Source organism: Vanessa atalanta, chromosome 3 (assembly GCF_905147765.1).
Source record: "Vanessa atalanta chromosome 3, ilVanAtal1.2, whole genome shotgun sequence".
NCBI classification, from domain to species: Eukaryota; Metazoa; Arthropoda; class Insecta; order Lepidoptera; family Nymphalidae; genus Vanessa; species Vanessa atalanta.
The window spans coordinates 1552637-1569032 of NC_061873.1; the positions used below are offsets into that span (position 1 = coordinate 1552637).

Genomic DNA, 16396 nt, shown 5'->3' on the forward strand with positions numbered 1-16396 from the left:
TTTTAAGACTTTGTGTTTTGGAACTCTTTTCAATTCGTTTTCACATTGGGTGCATTGGTTTAAAGTAAAACGCGATCACTTTGGTCGGATAATCATAGGTTTATTTTTTATTCTATAATACCAACCTGCCTATTTATAAGAGCCTTTTAAGGTCGTGGTTAAATTTATGCAAATCAAACGAAATGACTTTCGAACAATAATTTATCTTCTTAAAAAAAAAACAACATGAAATACATTTCACATTCTGCTTCTACTGCATACTGCGATCATTATTCAATGTTGCCAGCTTTTGTTTATCGTAGAGGCGGGATGTAGGAAATAATTATTGTAGAGTGGCAACACTCGAGGCACGTGCCGCTCGCGATCGGTGATTGTTAATTAAATTAAAAATAATATTTCTCTTATAAGCTCCAAATGCTTTTAGATTTAAATATACCTCGTTTGTTTAAAAGGGTCAAGTGAATAATTTTGTTTCTACGTACGTTGGCGTTGGCTGAGTACTTATATAACAAACTTATCCAACGTGTCGGGCAGCTCAATAAACAGGTGTTTAATTTTTCTGTCATGAAAATTTACTGCAGTGCTTACCTCCTATACCTCGTAAAAATACGGAGAGTTGCTCCTGCGTCTGAGTAGTACCTATGTCTAAACATTAATTGTTCAGACATACTTTAATAACTCATGCGCAGGTTAATCTTTGTTGAATATGGCCATTATGGCCGCTTCGATCGAAATCAGTCAGAAGACATAAATTGTACTCGTGCGAAGTCGGGGCGGATCGCTAGTTATTAATATATCAATTTGTTCTCTTTATAAAACACGATCTTCGAGAATACTCTTTTCATATATAAAAAAAATATATAACCTCTTTTGAAACTAGGCGTAATATTTTAATCTAAGACGAATCTCTTATTACTAAACTATTCCTACTCGGGAATCATGAAAGATCATAATATTATAAGTACCCATAGTTATAAGCTTGCACTCATACAGATTGTAGACTTTATATTAAGTCACTCATTTGTCTGAATGTTAAAGTATTTACGATATAATTACGTAACTATAATATCAGATATCGCGATTCGAATAACACAAAGATTCTATGATTAATAAATTACAAACATGAAAGTTACATAACGAAGTGTACAGCATATGGTCTCGAATACAGGAAATTGTAACGTATTTTTGTCCAACGTAATATTCTAAGGTTTTATGTTTTATCGCCTTGCTTTCTGACACAATAATTCCGCACCGAAATTGAATTTATGATATTAAATGGAAAGAAATGTACAAAAGTTTAAAGAAGAAATTTAATATAAATATCTGATTCTGGTACATATGAACGTCATTGAAAGGAAATTACAAAGGACCTCCGCATCTCGGTATCATTGAGCAGCGTCTCGTTTGACAGAACGTATAATAAGTCGGCAAGTACACGATTCTTATCATTCCCGCCGACAAAAGCAACAGTACCCTCCCCGAAGTATCGACAATAATGAGGAACCGGGAAAAACTTCTGTAGCGGAATGAAAAGCGCAAATTCGTCATTAGGCGGCGCTTTCCGCCATTGTTCTCGCTATCCCGCTCGCTCTTGTGTTAATTTGGACGTGCGCGAACGGGACGAAACTTGGTCCTGCGACCGGATTGTTCCTTTCTATGTTGGCGACATTGTTTTCGCTTTTATACTCGGCTGAATCAGGATTGTCTTGTCTGTTTGAATGGTCGGTGGCGCCCCTCCACGGTATCGATGCGATGAATACAGCCTTCTATAAATGGGGGGAGACAAAGGGTTGGTCTCTTGAATCGAGTTGGGAGACAGGTCGTTCGTGCTTTCGATTATATTGTATCGATCAAAGGCTTTGTCTCCGCAATGAGGGATGGTTAGAGCAAATTACTTTTCTCTTTTTGTCTCCCTGTCATAATAGTTGCGGACTGAATGGCGCATTCAGTCTGTTTGTCGCCAAAATGTTTGGGATAACATTCGGTAACAATGCTGGATAGTAGTTCGTCGCTATTCTCGTTTTAATTATATCATAGTGTTTAAAAAAATGTTAAATTCTAACAAAAAAGAGGGATTTTAATTTCAATTTTAAATTTACGTTTTCATTTATGTTATTTTATTGTATCTTAGCTTTTAAAATAATACTTCAAATATATAAATTAACTCCCAGGTGCAGAGTGGAAGCTTCTAACAGAAGATGAAAAGAGACCGTTCATTGATGAGGCCAAGAGGCTCAGGGCGATGCACATGAAGGAACATCCGGACTACAAGTACCGACCGCGGAGGAAACCCAAGACCCTGAGGAAGGAGGGATACCCCTATTCAATTCCCTACCCCAGTGTGCCCATGGACGCCTTAAGAGCTGGTAAGTCAATTGCAAACCCATTAAACTATAAATACCTACCCTATATATCAATAGTTTATACTTTAAAAAATAAACAGGAAGAAAAAGTATATCTACGAAAAGATTAAAAACTGATTCTAAATGCTTGTGATTGTGATTTTAAGAACAAAGCAATTATAATATTTGCAATAATTTGTTGCAATGCGTAGGTATTCAAAGCAGATTTCGCTTAAAATGTTGAGATGATTTTGAGTTTTAACGGTTAGAATTGTGAAAATTACAATTATAATATTTAAAAACGAATTAATGGGAATTAGCCTAGTAGGAATATTATATGTAATCTCGCTTGTGACGTCAATAGTCTGAAGCGGGAGAAACTGCGAAGCACAACTTTGTAATACTAAAAAGTGTCTTCGAAAGAATCATCCGGTATAAATTATATATATATTTGTTTTCATTTATTATATAGATAGTTTTGTTCATAATTGCATCAGACAAAACCGGTAGGCGTACCATACTATAATCTGTAATCAAGACAAAACACGACTGCATTAACAATGTTATATCAAATATTTTAATTCACTCCAATTTCTCAATACAATGTTACCACGCATAGTGTTTTACGAAGCTATCATTAGTGATCGTAAACTCAATTGTTGATGACGGTGTAACGTGATTGGTCGAAATAGCAGATAATATGACGTATTTATTCTTCTTCCGTAAAATTAGAAATCGTAAAATTTTGGTATCTGAATTTGATTTTGATTTCCTATGATTACTTAATTTAAATTGGTTACACGATAATGTGTTTTATTTAAGAGGAAATCATGTGGATTTAAATTGAAATTCGTGTTTACAATAAAGTACGCTGCAATTCAACTTGGCGTTAACAAATACATCTCTCCGGGAACCTATTTTATACGTTCCTGTAAAGACATCACGAGGCTCGCAAAAGTCCGAATAAGTAAAAATAATCGTAGCATTTTTCTTACCAATAATTATCAGGTCTTTGCTAGATAATGATGGTCTGTGAAATATCTCACAAATAAAATAAAATTCACCTATATAAATATATTCTTTCTTCTTCTTCATTACTATCTGTTTTTAAGTCAATTTTGTATTGTTTATTAAACGCAATATATAGATACTTAATGTATACTAAACTAACAAATAATTCCCTATTTATCATAGAGAGGAATCTTAAAGTTTTCTGAATGATTAACGCTGTATGACATTGAGCTCTGATTTGATTAGACGTGAACTGTGAAGGTATTTACCAGGTCATGTCCTTTTCTGACCTGGTCAAGGATGGAACTATACAAATTGTTGCATACCATGAACGATGACGATGATAAATGATAAGAATTGATAAATAGTGACCACTTACCATCAGATACAAAAAACACTGAGCACGAAATTAATTATTAACACAAATTAAGCATTTTAAATGTAGTAATGCTTGTCCAGATTCTAACCTACAATCGTAGTTAGATATACCACCTGTATATCTAACTACGATTGTAGGTAGGTAATAACTGAAATATCACAGGCTCCATTCTTATGAACATAAAAAAAAAAAAAATCCATATCGGTTCATAAATAAACAAACATATAAAAATACAATCGAATTGAGAATCTATTTATTTTTTTATGTATGTAAAAAATGGCAGAGAGTTACATCAGAAGAAAGCGTTATAAATTAAAAAAACTTTGAAACTCCACCTTGAACAAGCTGCGAACTTTATATGTTGCAGTAAAACGCTTACAATTTACACTGGACAAACAGACAGATCAAAACTTCACCTTCGTTGAATTTATATATGTGTAAATTATTTACTACCTACTATATAGGTACGAGATATCGAAATATACCTAAACGACAATAAAAAGATCAAATCGATAAACGATGACACTCGACGTCATTGATTTTATAACAGCGGTGGTACCGACACTTACCCAACAGTCATGCTTCGTTTGATACTATAGATATAATGCTTTAAAAAAAGGCTGTGACGCCTTTTTGGTTATTTTAACATATAATTGCCAAATCGAAAAGTGAGCGAGGCACAACGCTTGTAATATATATAAAAGAAAACAGCAAAAAGCAAAACAATTCTACATTATGACAAAGCTCAAAGTTAAACAAATAATATATACTCGCCTTTGGTTGGGTTTTATATTAATTATAAATAAACGATACTGAGTAAGATAGCCATTCACAATACAGTGTTCAATAAAAAAAAGGTTTAATTAGTGATATTGATGTTTTTTTTTCTTCTATCATTGCTTAAATCAATTGTTGTCTTATGCCATTATAAAATATATGTCGTAAATATATTGTTGCAATAATCGTATTGCATTGTATTATCCAACTAATAATAAAATACCTATAATAGAATACTAGTTGTGATAACATTATAGCACGTTAAAACGCATAGACAATTTTATTTCTTTAATAAATTAAATGCGTGCAAGCTCGTGTGCCAGAAGCAAAACCTTCGTATCTGAGTGTTTCAAGTAGTGGTCGCGTGTAAAGAGAGCACGGTCACTAGCCCCGCGACAAAAACGCCCGCGGTCACGATTTTTTTCCGTGACTTCTAAACTAAGTATTGGAGACAAGTTATAAAAAGTCTCATTGTAATGAACATTTATTATTATTGTTATAAAAGCAAGCCTTTTTCCTTATTCGATGTATTTACTAATAGGCTCGTGATTCGATTATAGCATCGACATTATAAGAGATCGAATATAATCTATGTGACAAGTGTCGGTGGTGCAACTCGTACTTGTCGTTGAAGCCTCTTAAAAGTAGATTTGTTTTGGTAGCGATTGTCTCGATAAAGTTTTGATTTAAAATATAGTTCAACTCGCCCATGTTCGAATTCGGAAATCGATTTTTCGGTAAAATTGCATTGCATTAGATATACGAATATAGATTTAAAACTGTTCTTGAAATAAATTGACCCAACGGTTGCACTAAGAGATTGCCCCCCGTCGCTCGTCACAAAAGATTCAAATATGAGACGCGTTCGAAAATAGAACGCATAGTTTAAACCTCCTTGACTGCTTTTGACAGTTGACAGTTTTCACTGTCAAAGTGGAGGCGACAATAGGAAAAACTAACCCTTACTTCGGGGTGCGTCAAATTTCGCTCTTACGCGGGGTTAGGCTGCTGACACGCGATTATGTTTATTGAAAGATGCCGCTTTTAAGGGATGTTATTGAATTTTAAGGGATGTTTTGTGGTATTGTAGGCACGGTATAAATAATGCTCTGTGTGCAATCATTCGAGCGTTTAGTACTGTGTTCAATGTTTAGGAGTATTAAAGTTTTATGGGAGCCTCGAGGCGTGATAGTGAAGCTCAAACTAGGTGGATGTGATGGAGTTTTTTTAATTTGTAGAAAATAGGCTTAACATAATTTTCAACCTCTTTTCTTGTTTTTTTAAGTGTTTGAACTATTTGACAGAAGCACACATAAATTCAGACAAATTATGAATATTAATTAATTTCATGACTTTCTTTACATAAATATTTAGGTATATTGATAGATTATATATATAATATATAAACATAGAATATAGCTCAAAACCTGTATCACCAAAGTTTCATCTTCACTGGTATAGAAATTGTCTAACTCAACCATAGCGAGTTCCCGATCACGAGTCTGATTCCCTAAACAACAATTCTATGATATAAATTTTCGCACTCAACAATTTAGTTTTATTCCTGTGGTTTAAACGTAGGCGTGGTCGACACGTGTGGACCTACCCTTAACTAAGGGCCGCGACACACGAAACCAAATAGCTTTTAACGTAATTACCACCGCGAATTTATGGTGGAATTAAAATGGGGTGAATTAAACACGGCTTTGAGATTGTAAAACAGTTTTATTGACTGTGGACTGTAACTGTCCGTGATTTCGGACTATGTATAAATAACTTTTTTTTCTGTTTCTTAATCTTTATAATAAATTGTATCTGTATTATTTTGTTATTCATGGTGCAAATAAAAATGTACTTTATTCAAAAAGGTTTCTATATATGTGTGTATAAAACTTAACGAATACAGATGCTTTTTAAACATCCACGATTATAATATAGTATATTATTTGTGTATTGAAGCTTGGCATATCCGATATTCTGTTTAACTATGTAGTAAGATCTGCTAATACCTATAGAAAGAATATTTTTGATATAATTACGCACCTAATAATGTGTAAATAATTATTGTTTAACGTTATTATTATTATTAAAACTAAAACAAATTAAAATCGTTTCAATTATACTTTTAATACTTTTTAATCTATATAAAAATATTAAAATACCTAATTTTATATAGATTTAATAGTTACCGAAGATAGAGCAAGCAAAAAACTATTAATAGTCAAATTAAAAAAAAATACATTCTAATGTACATTATATTTAAAAAAAAACAATAGTCTGTTAAAAATCTATAAGTTCAAATATAAGAGGTCGTCGAGAGGTCTACTAAAGGGCTTAACACGCGGCGGTCACGTGCCCGCAAACAGGGTTGCGACACACTTAACGTCTCCGCCTACTGCCAATCGGGGGTAACGTTCGTGACATTAATTTAGACTAATGATCCTATTTTGGTTAAACGGAAAATAAGATTTTTATTACTAGTTGCTTCGTCCACATAAAAAATAATTTTATTTACATCCCGATCGCAGCGGCACCATCTTGTGGTCAACTAAATTGGTACATACAAAAAATGTCATCATTGTCGGACAAATCGTTAAGGAAAAGTTGTCTTATATAAGCACATACAGAAGATTTATATAAAGATATACATATATGATAGAATTTTGATAATTAAACATGAAAATGTCTTCTGACCACACGCAAACACAGTGTACTCACTATTCCCCTTACTCTGATAATCCTGGAACGGCAAATCTGAAACGACCGGATAAGTTCAGATGCGGGACCAAGGACACGTGCTTTCCTCGTTACGAGAGTTCACTCACTTCCAACTTTCCGACTCCGGGCTGCTACTTAGAATTTTTCGACAGATCAGATAGAACTCGATAACTTTTTATTAGCCCGACCTTAGATTTAATACCAGGTCTTCAGATCCTGGAGCCACTAGAACTACGGGACAGTGCAATATAATTTTATTTAACATTTAATGATATAACTTTATTAACGAACCCTCAATAGATATCCCACTTTTGGACAAATGTTTCCTCAAAAACTTTAAGAATTATGTTTAAACAAATAACCCACTTCTAGCACTCCACACACATTAGACATAAAGTCTTTAACATCAACAAAGTCTATTCTACAAAAATTCTACAAGATACAGTGATACAAAAACTAACTCGGAACCATAGGCAGAACAAAATCGTAAAATGTTAGTAACGTTTATGCGATATTGACTATAATAATCATAATGTTTTAAAGATGAACAGATTAAAATAGCGTAACACTATTAGTCGGTTTTCGACAATACACATTTGGGATAGGATGAATCGTACCAAATGCAAACGTTGATCTTGTTTTCAATTGGCTTTTGACCAACTCATCTGCATAGGCACGACCTACATCATATCCTACCGCCAAACAGCAACACTTAGCATTTTTGTTAAACCATACTGTTTTTAAGCCAGTGTTACAACAACGTATTAGTTCTAAATGTTGGAGAAGCAAAGGTATGGTTAAAATTTTTTTTAAATGCCCACTTATCTGGTGGTCCAATTGTCCAATCTACAAACCAATTTCAAATAAGATACATAACCCTCCCTGATTGCGTTGTATACGTTACAACTACGAAACTCGAGGTCTAAATATGTAAAGTAAAGAATTTTATAATTATGCTAATTACCTGCAAGGTTCGGTCAAATATTACAATAGTTATTGTCCCCGTGATTGTATTCCGAGCTAACTTGTACAAGTTTACACAGATGATTAAACATATTCACGTACGAAAAATTTGTTTGTTTCGACTATTTGATTAGGGTTGCCTATTGAAATAATCTTTTTTTTTTTCATTTATAAAGTGACAATGTATTGAAAACTTTAATGAAACCGTAAAGTAAAACATTAATTTTTAAATCAAAATAGCGCACTGGTTTCGTGGCTTTTTGTAAAATGCTTTCGTTCAGTTAATTTTAAAAACTTAGGGAAAAAATCTCAATTAAGTTTTTTTTTTTAATCAAGATCTAATAAAAAATATATTGAAATCAAAAAAAGATTAACTTTATGTTTCTTAAATTAAATTATTATAGATACATTAATAATACTTTAATGTAACTAGTTCTAAATTATTATTAAATAATCTTTTCAGAGCTCACCTCGCATGAGACGGCTCAGTACTAGAATTATCTTATTATTTCCACAAGTAGGAACAACTGAACACACAGCCATCTATTGTGACATACCACATAATTGGGTTAACATTCGACATACTTACTTAGTACCTAGCTAAGTACATGTTAAGTTATGAAATTAACAAAAAAAATTAAAAAAATGTCTAGAAAGGCCTACTACTTAGGCCATTTGGATGGACTATTATTTGTCAGTTATTTTGTAGCCAATACGCGGTATAATATATTGGTTGCTATAATTATGGTTTACTATGTACCCCCTAAGTTTTGTACAGTCGGCTCGTAAAAATAAAATAAAAAAATCTTTATTCAATCAAACCCTTATATAAGCACTCGGTGGTTACATAAGTATTATCATTAAGAACTTGCAGTTCATAACATGGCAGGGCTAGTATATAGCATGGAATATACAAATCAAAGCCTTATAAATCAAAATTAATAGGCAAAATAATTTACTCGTAAAATCATAACGTAGACGAAGTAGTGGACTGCTACTGTAAGAAATACGGAAGATTAAATCAAATGAATGAGTAAATAAGTAATAAGTGAGTAAGTAGTGAAACAATCTTGTGTCTTTTTCTTTGGTATGACAATCAATTGTGACAGAAAGAGAGGAATCCTGATTTAACTTGACACCAGCTAAACCCTTAGACGCAAGGTCTTAAATAAAAAATGATGAATTACCTATTTAATAACATTAGTTGTGGTGCTGTACCAATATATTAGGTATAAAGTTGAAAGAACTATCATTAATTAGTAACTTATTTTTATTTGTATGTATAATTAAGACTTTAAGGTTAATGATTCTTATGCACCTACATGAATATAAAGTTTTTATTTTTAATAGTCACAAAAAAAAAGTGATGTAATTCGTATTCAAAATCTTTGTTTAATTTTTATCGTAACTTTTATTATGCCGATTGTTTCTTATTTAACATGCTAATTGTCTTGCACTTTATTATTATAATATATTATTGCATTAATAATATAACAACTTATTAATTAATTTACAACTTTGTAAATATTTGTCAATATCAAAATGGATTTTTATAAGTCATTTAAATTAAAATAACCTTTAGAATCGAACAAAAAAAGAAAATACGATATTATAATTTATAATTTTGTTCACGTCTTATATTCTCAATCGTGACATAGGTTATAACAATAATTAATTTAGTTTTAATTATTATTTTTTCCCTGCCCGTGTTCCAATGTATTTGAGATTGTAATGTGAACAAGACCGAGAGACAATTATAAATTGAAAAAATATACACTATTTTATTGAATAATTTACCAAAAATTCAAATTCATTTGTTTAGGGTAAAATTATGCGTATAATAAAACTCGCATTTAGTGAAATGTCGAACTTACATTTGTTATTTCCAGTTTGCGTGTCATACGTAATAAATACAAGCCATCTCAAAGTCACCTTTCGTACCGTAAAAACTGTAGTTACATAATCCAAACGGCCATCTTCACTGTGTACAATAATATAAAATTACCGTTTTCATTGGGTAATTTTAGTCACGAGAGTTTGGGAACATAATTTTCAAGGCATACCGTATATTCTGCTAAGAATCTGACTTGTCGATATTTAATCTTAAATACATTTTACTTAATAAGTTAATTCCTTCATCTAATATCTTATTACTCAATGAAATGCTCCATTTGATAAACCCTACATAGCAACAGCTTCCGAACGGAGACCTCCTTTCCCCCTTATATCAATACGCATTGAATAAAGAGATGTAGCTCATAGTTGTTACAAAGCAACGTTCATTTGTATTACTTCCTAAATCCCTGCCTTAAAAACAAATCTTGATACACTATTGCGTCATATGCAAACGAAAATAAATCACTGTATAAACTTATGTGAAGGTTCTTTCGATAATAAATTAGGAAAATACGCTCAAATATTGTTTTGTATCAGTTTTTGTTATCGCTCTTAATACATGGACATAATCCAATAAATCGCTGCATCACGATTAGCATATTATACCAGTAGTTTGTTACTGAACGGAAGTGACCAATCGCGTGCGCTGCCGGAAGCCCCACCCCTGCGCCGAACTGCTTCCGGTCACGTGACGTCATTTACATGACAGTCGAGCGCGAGGCCCACGAGAGTGTGGACGCTCGATTTGTTGGTTCGGGAAATGACTTTTAGTTTTATGGTTCTGTGTCATCATGATAATATTTATAAATAGAAAAAAATGTGATGTATGTCATTATTGCATTTAAGAATAGGTCTTTATAGGGCCTTGAAAATTATATAAATATATCTAAAGGTTAATAAGATATTAAAATATAAATATAATCCAACAATACATTCTTTTATTATCTTCTTACTGAAATTGGTAATAAAATTTATTGATTCATTTTATTTATAATTTGGGTTGGTATAATAATATTTAGTTGGGGCTGTTAAAAACTTGTTCTTGTCATTATAATCCATATGCTAATCCGGTACTACGATTTTAATTTAATTTATCTTTTAAAGTTGTGACTTAAAAATGCTTTAGATTACTTAATGTTCTTGTAATGTCATATTTAGTTTAGTGGACATAAAACCACCTGATCACCACTGCCCATAGAAAATGCACAACCTACAGTAGGAACGACCCGTGCTATGCCTGTAGATACACAAGCATTTCCTAAAAATGTAATATCAATTTATTTATATTTTTTGGCCTCGGTTGGCGAAATACCAAATGGGCCAACGGATGGCAAGTGGAGGTACCATTTTCTTAGATGTTGGCGCCGTATGAAATTTTATCAATTTTTTATATAACCAATGCGCCACCAACCTTGGAAACTGAGATTCCTTGTTAGTTAAACTGACTCATCCTTCAAACCAGAACACAACAATACTAAACATTACTGCTTGACGGTAGGATATCTGATAAATGGGTGGTGCCTATCTGGGTTGCACAAAGCACTATCAAGTAAAAAGTTCAGTAAGTATCTTCAGAAAAATAATGAAGCGTTGAATTATAAATGAAGGACAAATAAATCCGTGTGGTTTCCAATAATTTAGTGACACTTGCATAATAGGTATTAAGATTATTTATTTTTAACAAGGATCAGGTATAATTACAATTGTGCGTCAAAAAAACGAAGGGTCGGCGACCATTTAAAACTTGAGGCGGGTGATTTGCGAAACTGAGGCTAATCGATCAATTTAACCACAGTTTGTTAATTCGGACCGTGTATACAAGTAGGGTGTATCTATGATGTAGCATAAATAACGCCTCGTCATTTGTTAGAATACTCGTGGTTCTAATTTTGGATATCAACTTGAAATCGAAATTAAGACAAAATAATCACGCAAATGCTCCTGAAACTTCGGCAAAGCTATTATGACTTTAAACAATATACAGCTCGATAACTTAATTACTTTGTTAAGAGTAACTATGTTAAAGGTTTATTTATAATTTATATAAACTGCATCAATTTTAACAATGAAATCACTGAAGCCGTATCGACTCAGGTCACTCCCATTACCGTACCAAAAATAGCGAACGCAACAAAAAGTCAATTAATTCGCTCAATAAAGGGTTACTTACTATAGACGATGCCGCAAAAATGCTACATCAAAGGATTTTAATTAAACGCTTCAGACTTCGCTAAGAACGATGGCAAGTTTCTGTTTCGACTTTGTAAAGGGCCCGTGAGAGTGCTCGGTGAAATGTTCAAGTCAGTTTTATTCGATCGGTGTTTTCGCGGCCTTTTTTAAGATTAACCTTTCGGCTTTGATTAACGCTAGACTTAACTTACCCGTGTAATTATTGTACGTCTTTCAACTTGTTACCTCCAATGGCTTTGTGATTTTATAAATGGTATTTTTATTTTTAAAAGTTTTATGTGACGTTGAAAAAGTTTTTTCAAAGGGACACGGGTTTCCTGCCGAGTTTTACCCTATTTTGATTAAGGGTGTTTCTAATAGGTATCTGTATTGTTAGTAACGATCACAAACCGTCTAACCGTTTCACGTCTTGTGTTCTATATCTCACAGTGCCTACTTTTAATGAGTTATTACGAATTAATCATATAATTTCCGAAGTCAACAATAAACTCTTCGAATTAGAACGCAAGACATATTTTTACAATAAAGTAAGCTACTTTTCTATTACAAATAATAAACGATGCGAAAAACCTTAAGGATATTTTTTGTATCATGTCCGAACAAAAAACGTACACGGAACGCTTTTAGCGTTAAAGTAACGCCAAATCACCATATGGAAACATCTGAAGGCAAAAGAATGACTAGTTTTCCGTGAAATTTAACACATTGAAATATACAAAACGAGGGCTGAACGAAAATCCCTTTCTCCGTGTCGGACCTTTCTGAATCGATCTCGTATGCACAATACCTGGCTATATCCACGTATTAATATATTTTGTGGAAGGTCATTATGGACTTGAATGGGCGCCGGCGAAAATGGACGCATTGTAAGTGACTTAGGGTGGACGACGGATGAAATTACAGTTTATACTTTCAAGATTTCCGAAAGGTTTGTTTACGTTCGTTTTTTGAATTTCGACATTTTATGTTTCAGTAATTTTCATTCGTCGAAATTAAGTATCATCGTTTTGTCAAGGTTTGAATAGAAACCACATATCATTAATTCTTCTTCCAAACTTTAGTCATCCGTGTAGCTGTGATCGGTTTAACGAGTGAATTGATCAGTAAACGAGTATATTATACTGTGACATAATGTCTTACCGTCCAGTTGATTGGCGGTTTGTATAATGATCACGATTTTCAAACCACCAATGCTTATAGACTTTGGTCACTACTTACCATGAATTAGGCCATTGATCTGATTGAAGTCCCATATTAAATAGAAGGGGGCCGTCTCTAGCCTTCAATAAATGTCTCCTTAAAAGTCATTTAACATTTCTTTACAGGTTAATTTAGGTATTTAACGGTAACTTAAAGGGCGAAGTGCAAATTATATTTAAATAGGGTACAACCTCTTGTTCGTGTATAATTTTATGGTTTTTCAAATCTCTCAATCAATAATATAATATAAAAGCTTCAATAATGATCTCTCAACAGATTTCCATTGACATCTATCTACACTCACCAAACGAGGTTTCATTATTTAGGATATGGTGCTGTCATTCTTAAAAAAAAATATTAAAAAAAAAACACCGAGTCGAGCGTGTGTTGAAAATTAATAAAACTCTTGAAAAAGTCCGGGGAGAAAATTCATCGTTATTCACGCCAATACCAGACGAAGACATCAGAATACGGCGAGAGATGACAACGAATTTAATTATAAATATAATAAAAAAAAAATCTCCATCGGCCCTTCCAGAGCCACGCTATTCCCACAAGTCCGCAATAGAACTGCTAAGCGATTTTGAACTCAATTCCGTTACAATACAGCGCCTGTCGTATCATAAAGCTTTCGAATAAGATTTGTGCGCTTTATAATATGTTGTAGGTCCGATTGACGTCACTACAATGAGGGTATCTCATATATTTTTTATTTAAAATTGGAATCTTTTGCGCGGGAAGACGTGGAGTGTTCGATTACGTAACGACATCGCGATTGCTGTCACAGATTATGTTAACGCGTTAATACATTAATAATTCAAATTTTCAAAACATTATTTGATGACTACATATTTAATTAAATTACATTCATCGTAAATTGCGTCTATCAATTTATAATTAATATGGAATGAGTGCCGCGGAGCGCAATTAATCAAACTATTAAATTATTTTTTGAATGATATCCGGATAACATTTAAATTAATTGTATAGTATTTTGTAGTAAATACTTACCAGTTTCGTGTATTAAGTACTTAACTTATTTAAAGAGAAAAGTAAAAATGGATGTAGTGAAATATATCTAATTGAATTTATAATTCTCGAACGATACAAAAGAGTCATGTAAATTGATATTAGATATTATCTGTGACGGTACTGATTTAAAAAATATATAAATGAAGCAAACATTCGTCTTCGTTTTTTTTCTGTTATCAGTCTACCCTCATCGTTTTTATGTAAATAAATACATTACTAAATTGTTACTTTCTTAACATATATGTTCCATTTACGAATAGGCGCTATATTTAAGTAGTATATTATATATGAATATAGGACATTTTTTTCTGTATTTTCTTTTATGATGTAGATAGGCGGACGGGTAAATAGACCACGCGATATTAAGCGGTCCCCATCGCCCATTGACATTAACACCATCGATAAAGCGCCACCAAACTTGGGAACTGAGATGTTATGTCCCTTGTGCTTGTAGTTACACTGGCTCACTCACTCTTCAAACCGGAACGCAACAATACTTGAGCCTTATGGCGATAGAATATATGATGGGTGGGTGGTACCTACCCAGATGGGCTTGCACTAAACCCTACCACCAAGTGAAATTATAATAGCTGAATTTATTAGTTATATGATTTTAACGTCATTATTTTTTTTATTTGAATACAATATTTGTTCGAACAATATAGCGTAATTGTGAATCTGTGATATCGAATTCATTATTCAAAATAGTTGAATAGGTATTCAACTTAACACCTCAGTCATCAGTGTGCAAGTGGCCTCCGTAATGGACAGAGGTCTATTGAGTCCGGCTCGGCACATTCATAATGGCGGGCAGGGAACTCCGATTTGAGCACCAATTAATTATTTCATTGTGCCACGAATAATCCGACGGCCCTCGAGTGCTGTTAACTGACGGTCAGTTCCTTAGAGGTGTTTATTAAATGCGCCTTAGTTTGGGGTTAGTTCCGTTACGGGATGAAATATGGCTGGTTATCTTTCAGCTGTTAATTGTGTTCAATTGAAATAGGTTAGATGTTTATGTATTTTACTGTTAGTAATATTTATGGACGCAATGAAAGTGAAATTTCAAGTCTAATTTGAATGCAAAGTTTGATGTAACGTTTCGGTGAAACGTTTCTGACGCAAATGTCAGTTTAAATTACAATATATAGGTATACACTTGAAAGTCAAAACAATAGAGTTGGTCTTGGGTTGAATAATGAGTGGATGAATGTACAGACAGAAGAGTGACAAATCTTACAATACAGTTGGCGGGATATTTTAGTAGCGTTTTAGCTGTTGGTCGTCAGTAGTGAGGTTCAAAGGGTTAAACTTGCTTCATATCTAATTTTATTGTATTCGGTTAGAGACAGGTAGACCGACAGACAGACATTCGTTATTGCCATTGGTGAACCTAAAATGCATATTCCCCTTTTAATTTGTATCGTTTATTTATGGAACGATGTTAGTTTAGAGTGAACTGGTTAAAAGTCGTCACGTGAGGAAAAGGCCTTATACGATATGTACTCCAGGCGACCTTTCCTTCGCTTTCTCTATTATATACTTATTTTATTGTTTTATTTTACAAAGAATTTATGGCAATTTTATTTCTTTTCGTTTAATTATTCAATTACATTCTTAATTTATTACATTGTGTCTGTTATTTAATACACAGTATATAGCGAATACATAATATATAGTTTCACCTCGGTGTCCTACAACACTTCTCGTTTTTTTTTTAAAGTTAAGTAATTGTGTTTTACTTACTTTATCTACATAATGTGAGGAAATCTCCAAGAATTTCATTGCATGGAATTGTCCGGTTTTATCCGGCTATATTGAGTGATCGCATAGTTTCCAAATATTGATTTCGATGGAGATGGGGAGCAAGACTTCATGATTTTAAAAT

At 33.0% G+C, this 16396-nt stretch overlaps 1 protein-coding gene across 1 annotated transcript in view; it reads left to right on the forward strand.

Annotated features, from left to right (window-relative positions):
* The window catches only part of LOC125077305 (transcription factor Sox-21-like), a 48030-nt gene that overhangs the window by 20650 nt on the left and 10984 nt on the right, over positions 1-16396 (forward strand). Inside the window, exon 3 of the mRNA XM_047689215.1 lies at positions 2172-2366. Within this exon, the coding sequence (XP_047545171.1) occupies positions 2172-2366 (195 nt within the window). The remainder of the gene's footprint in view (positions 1-2171; positions 2367-16396) is intronic.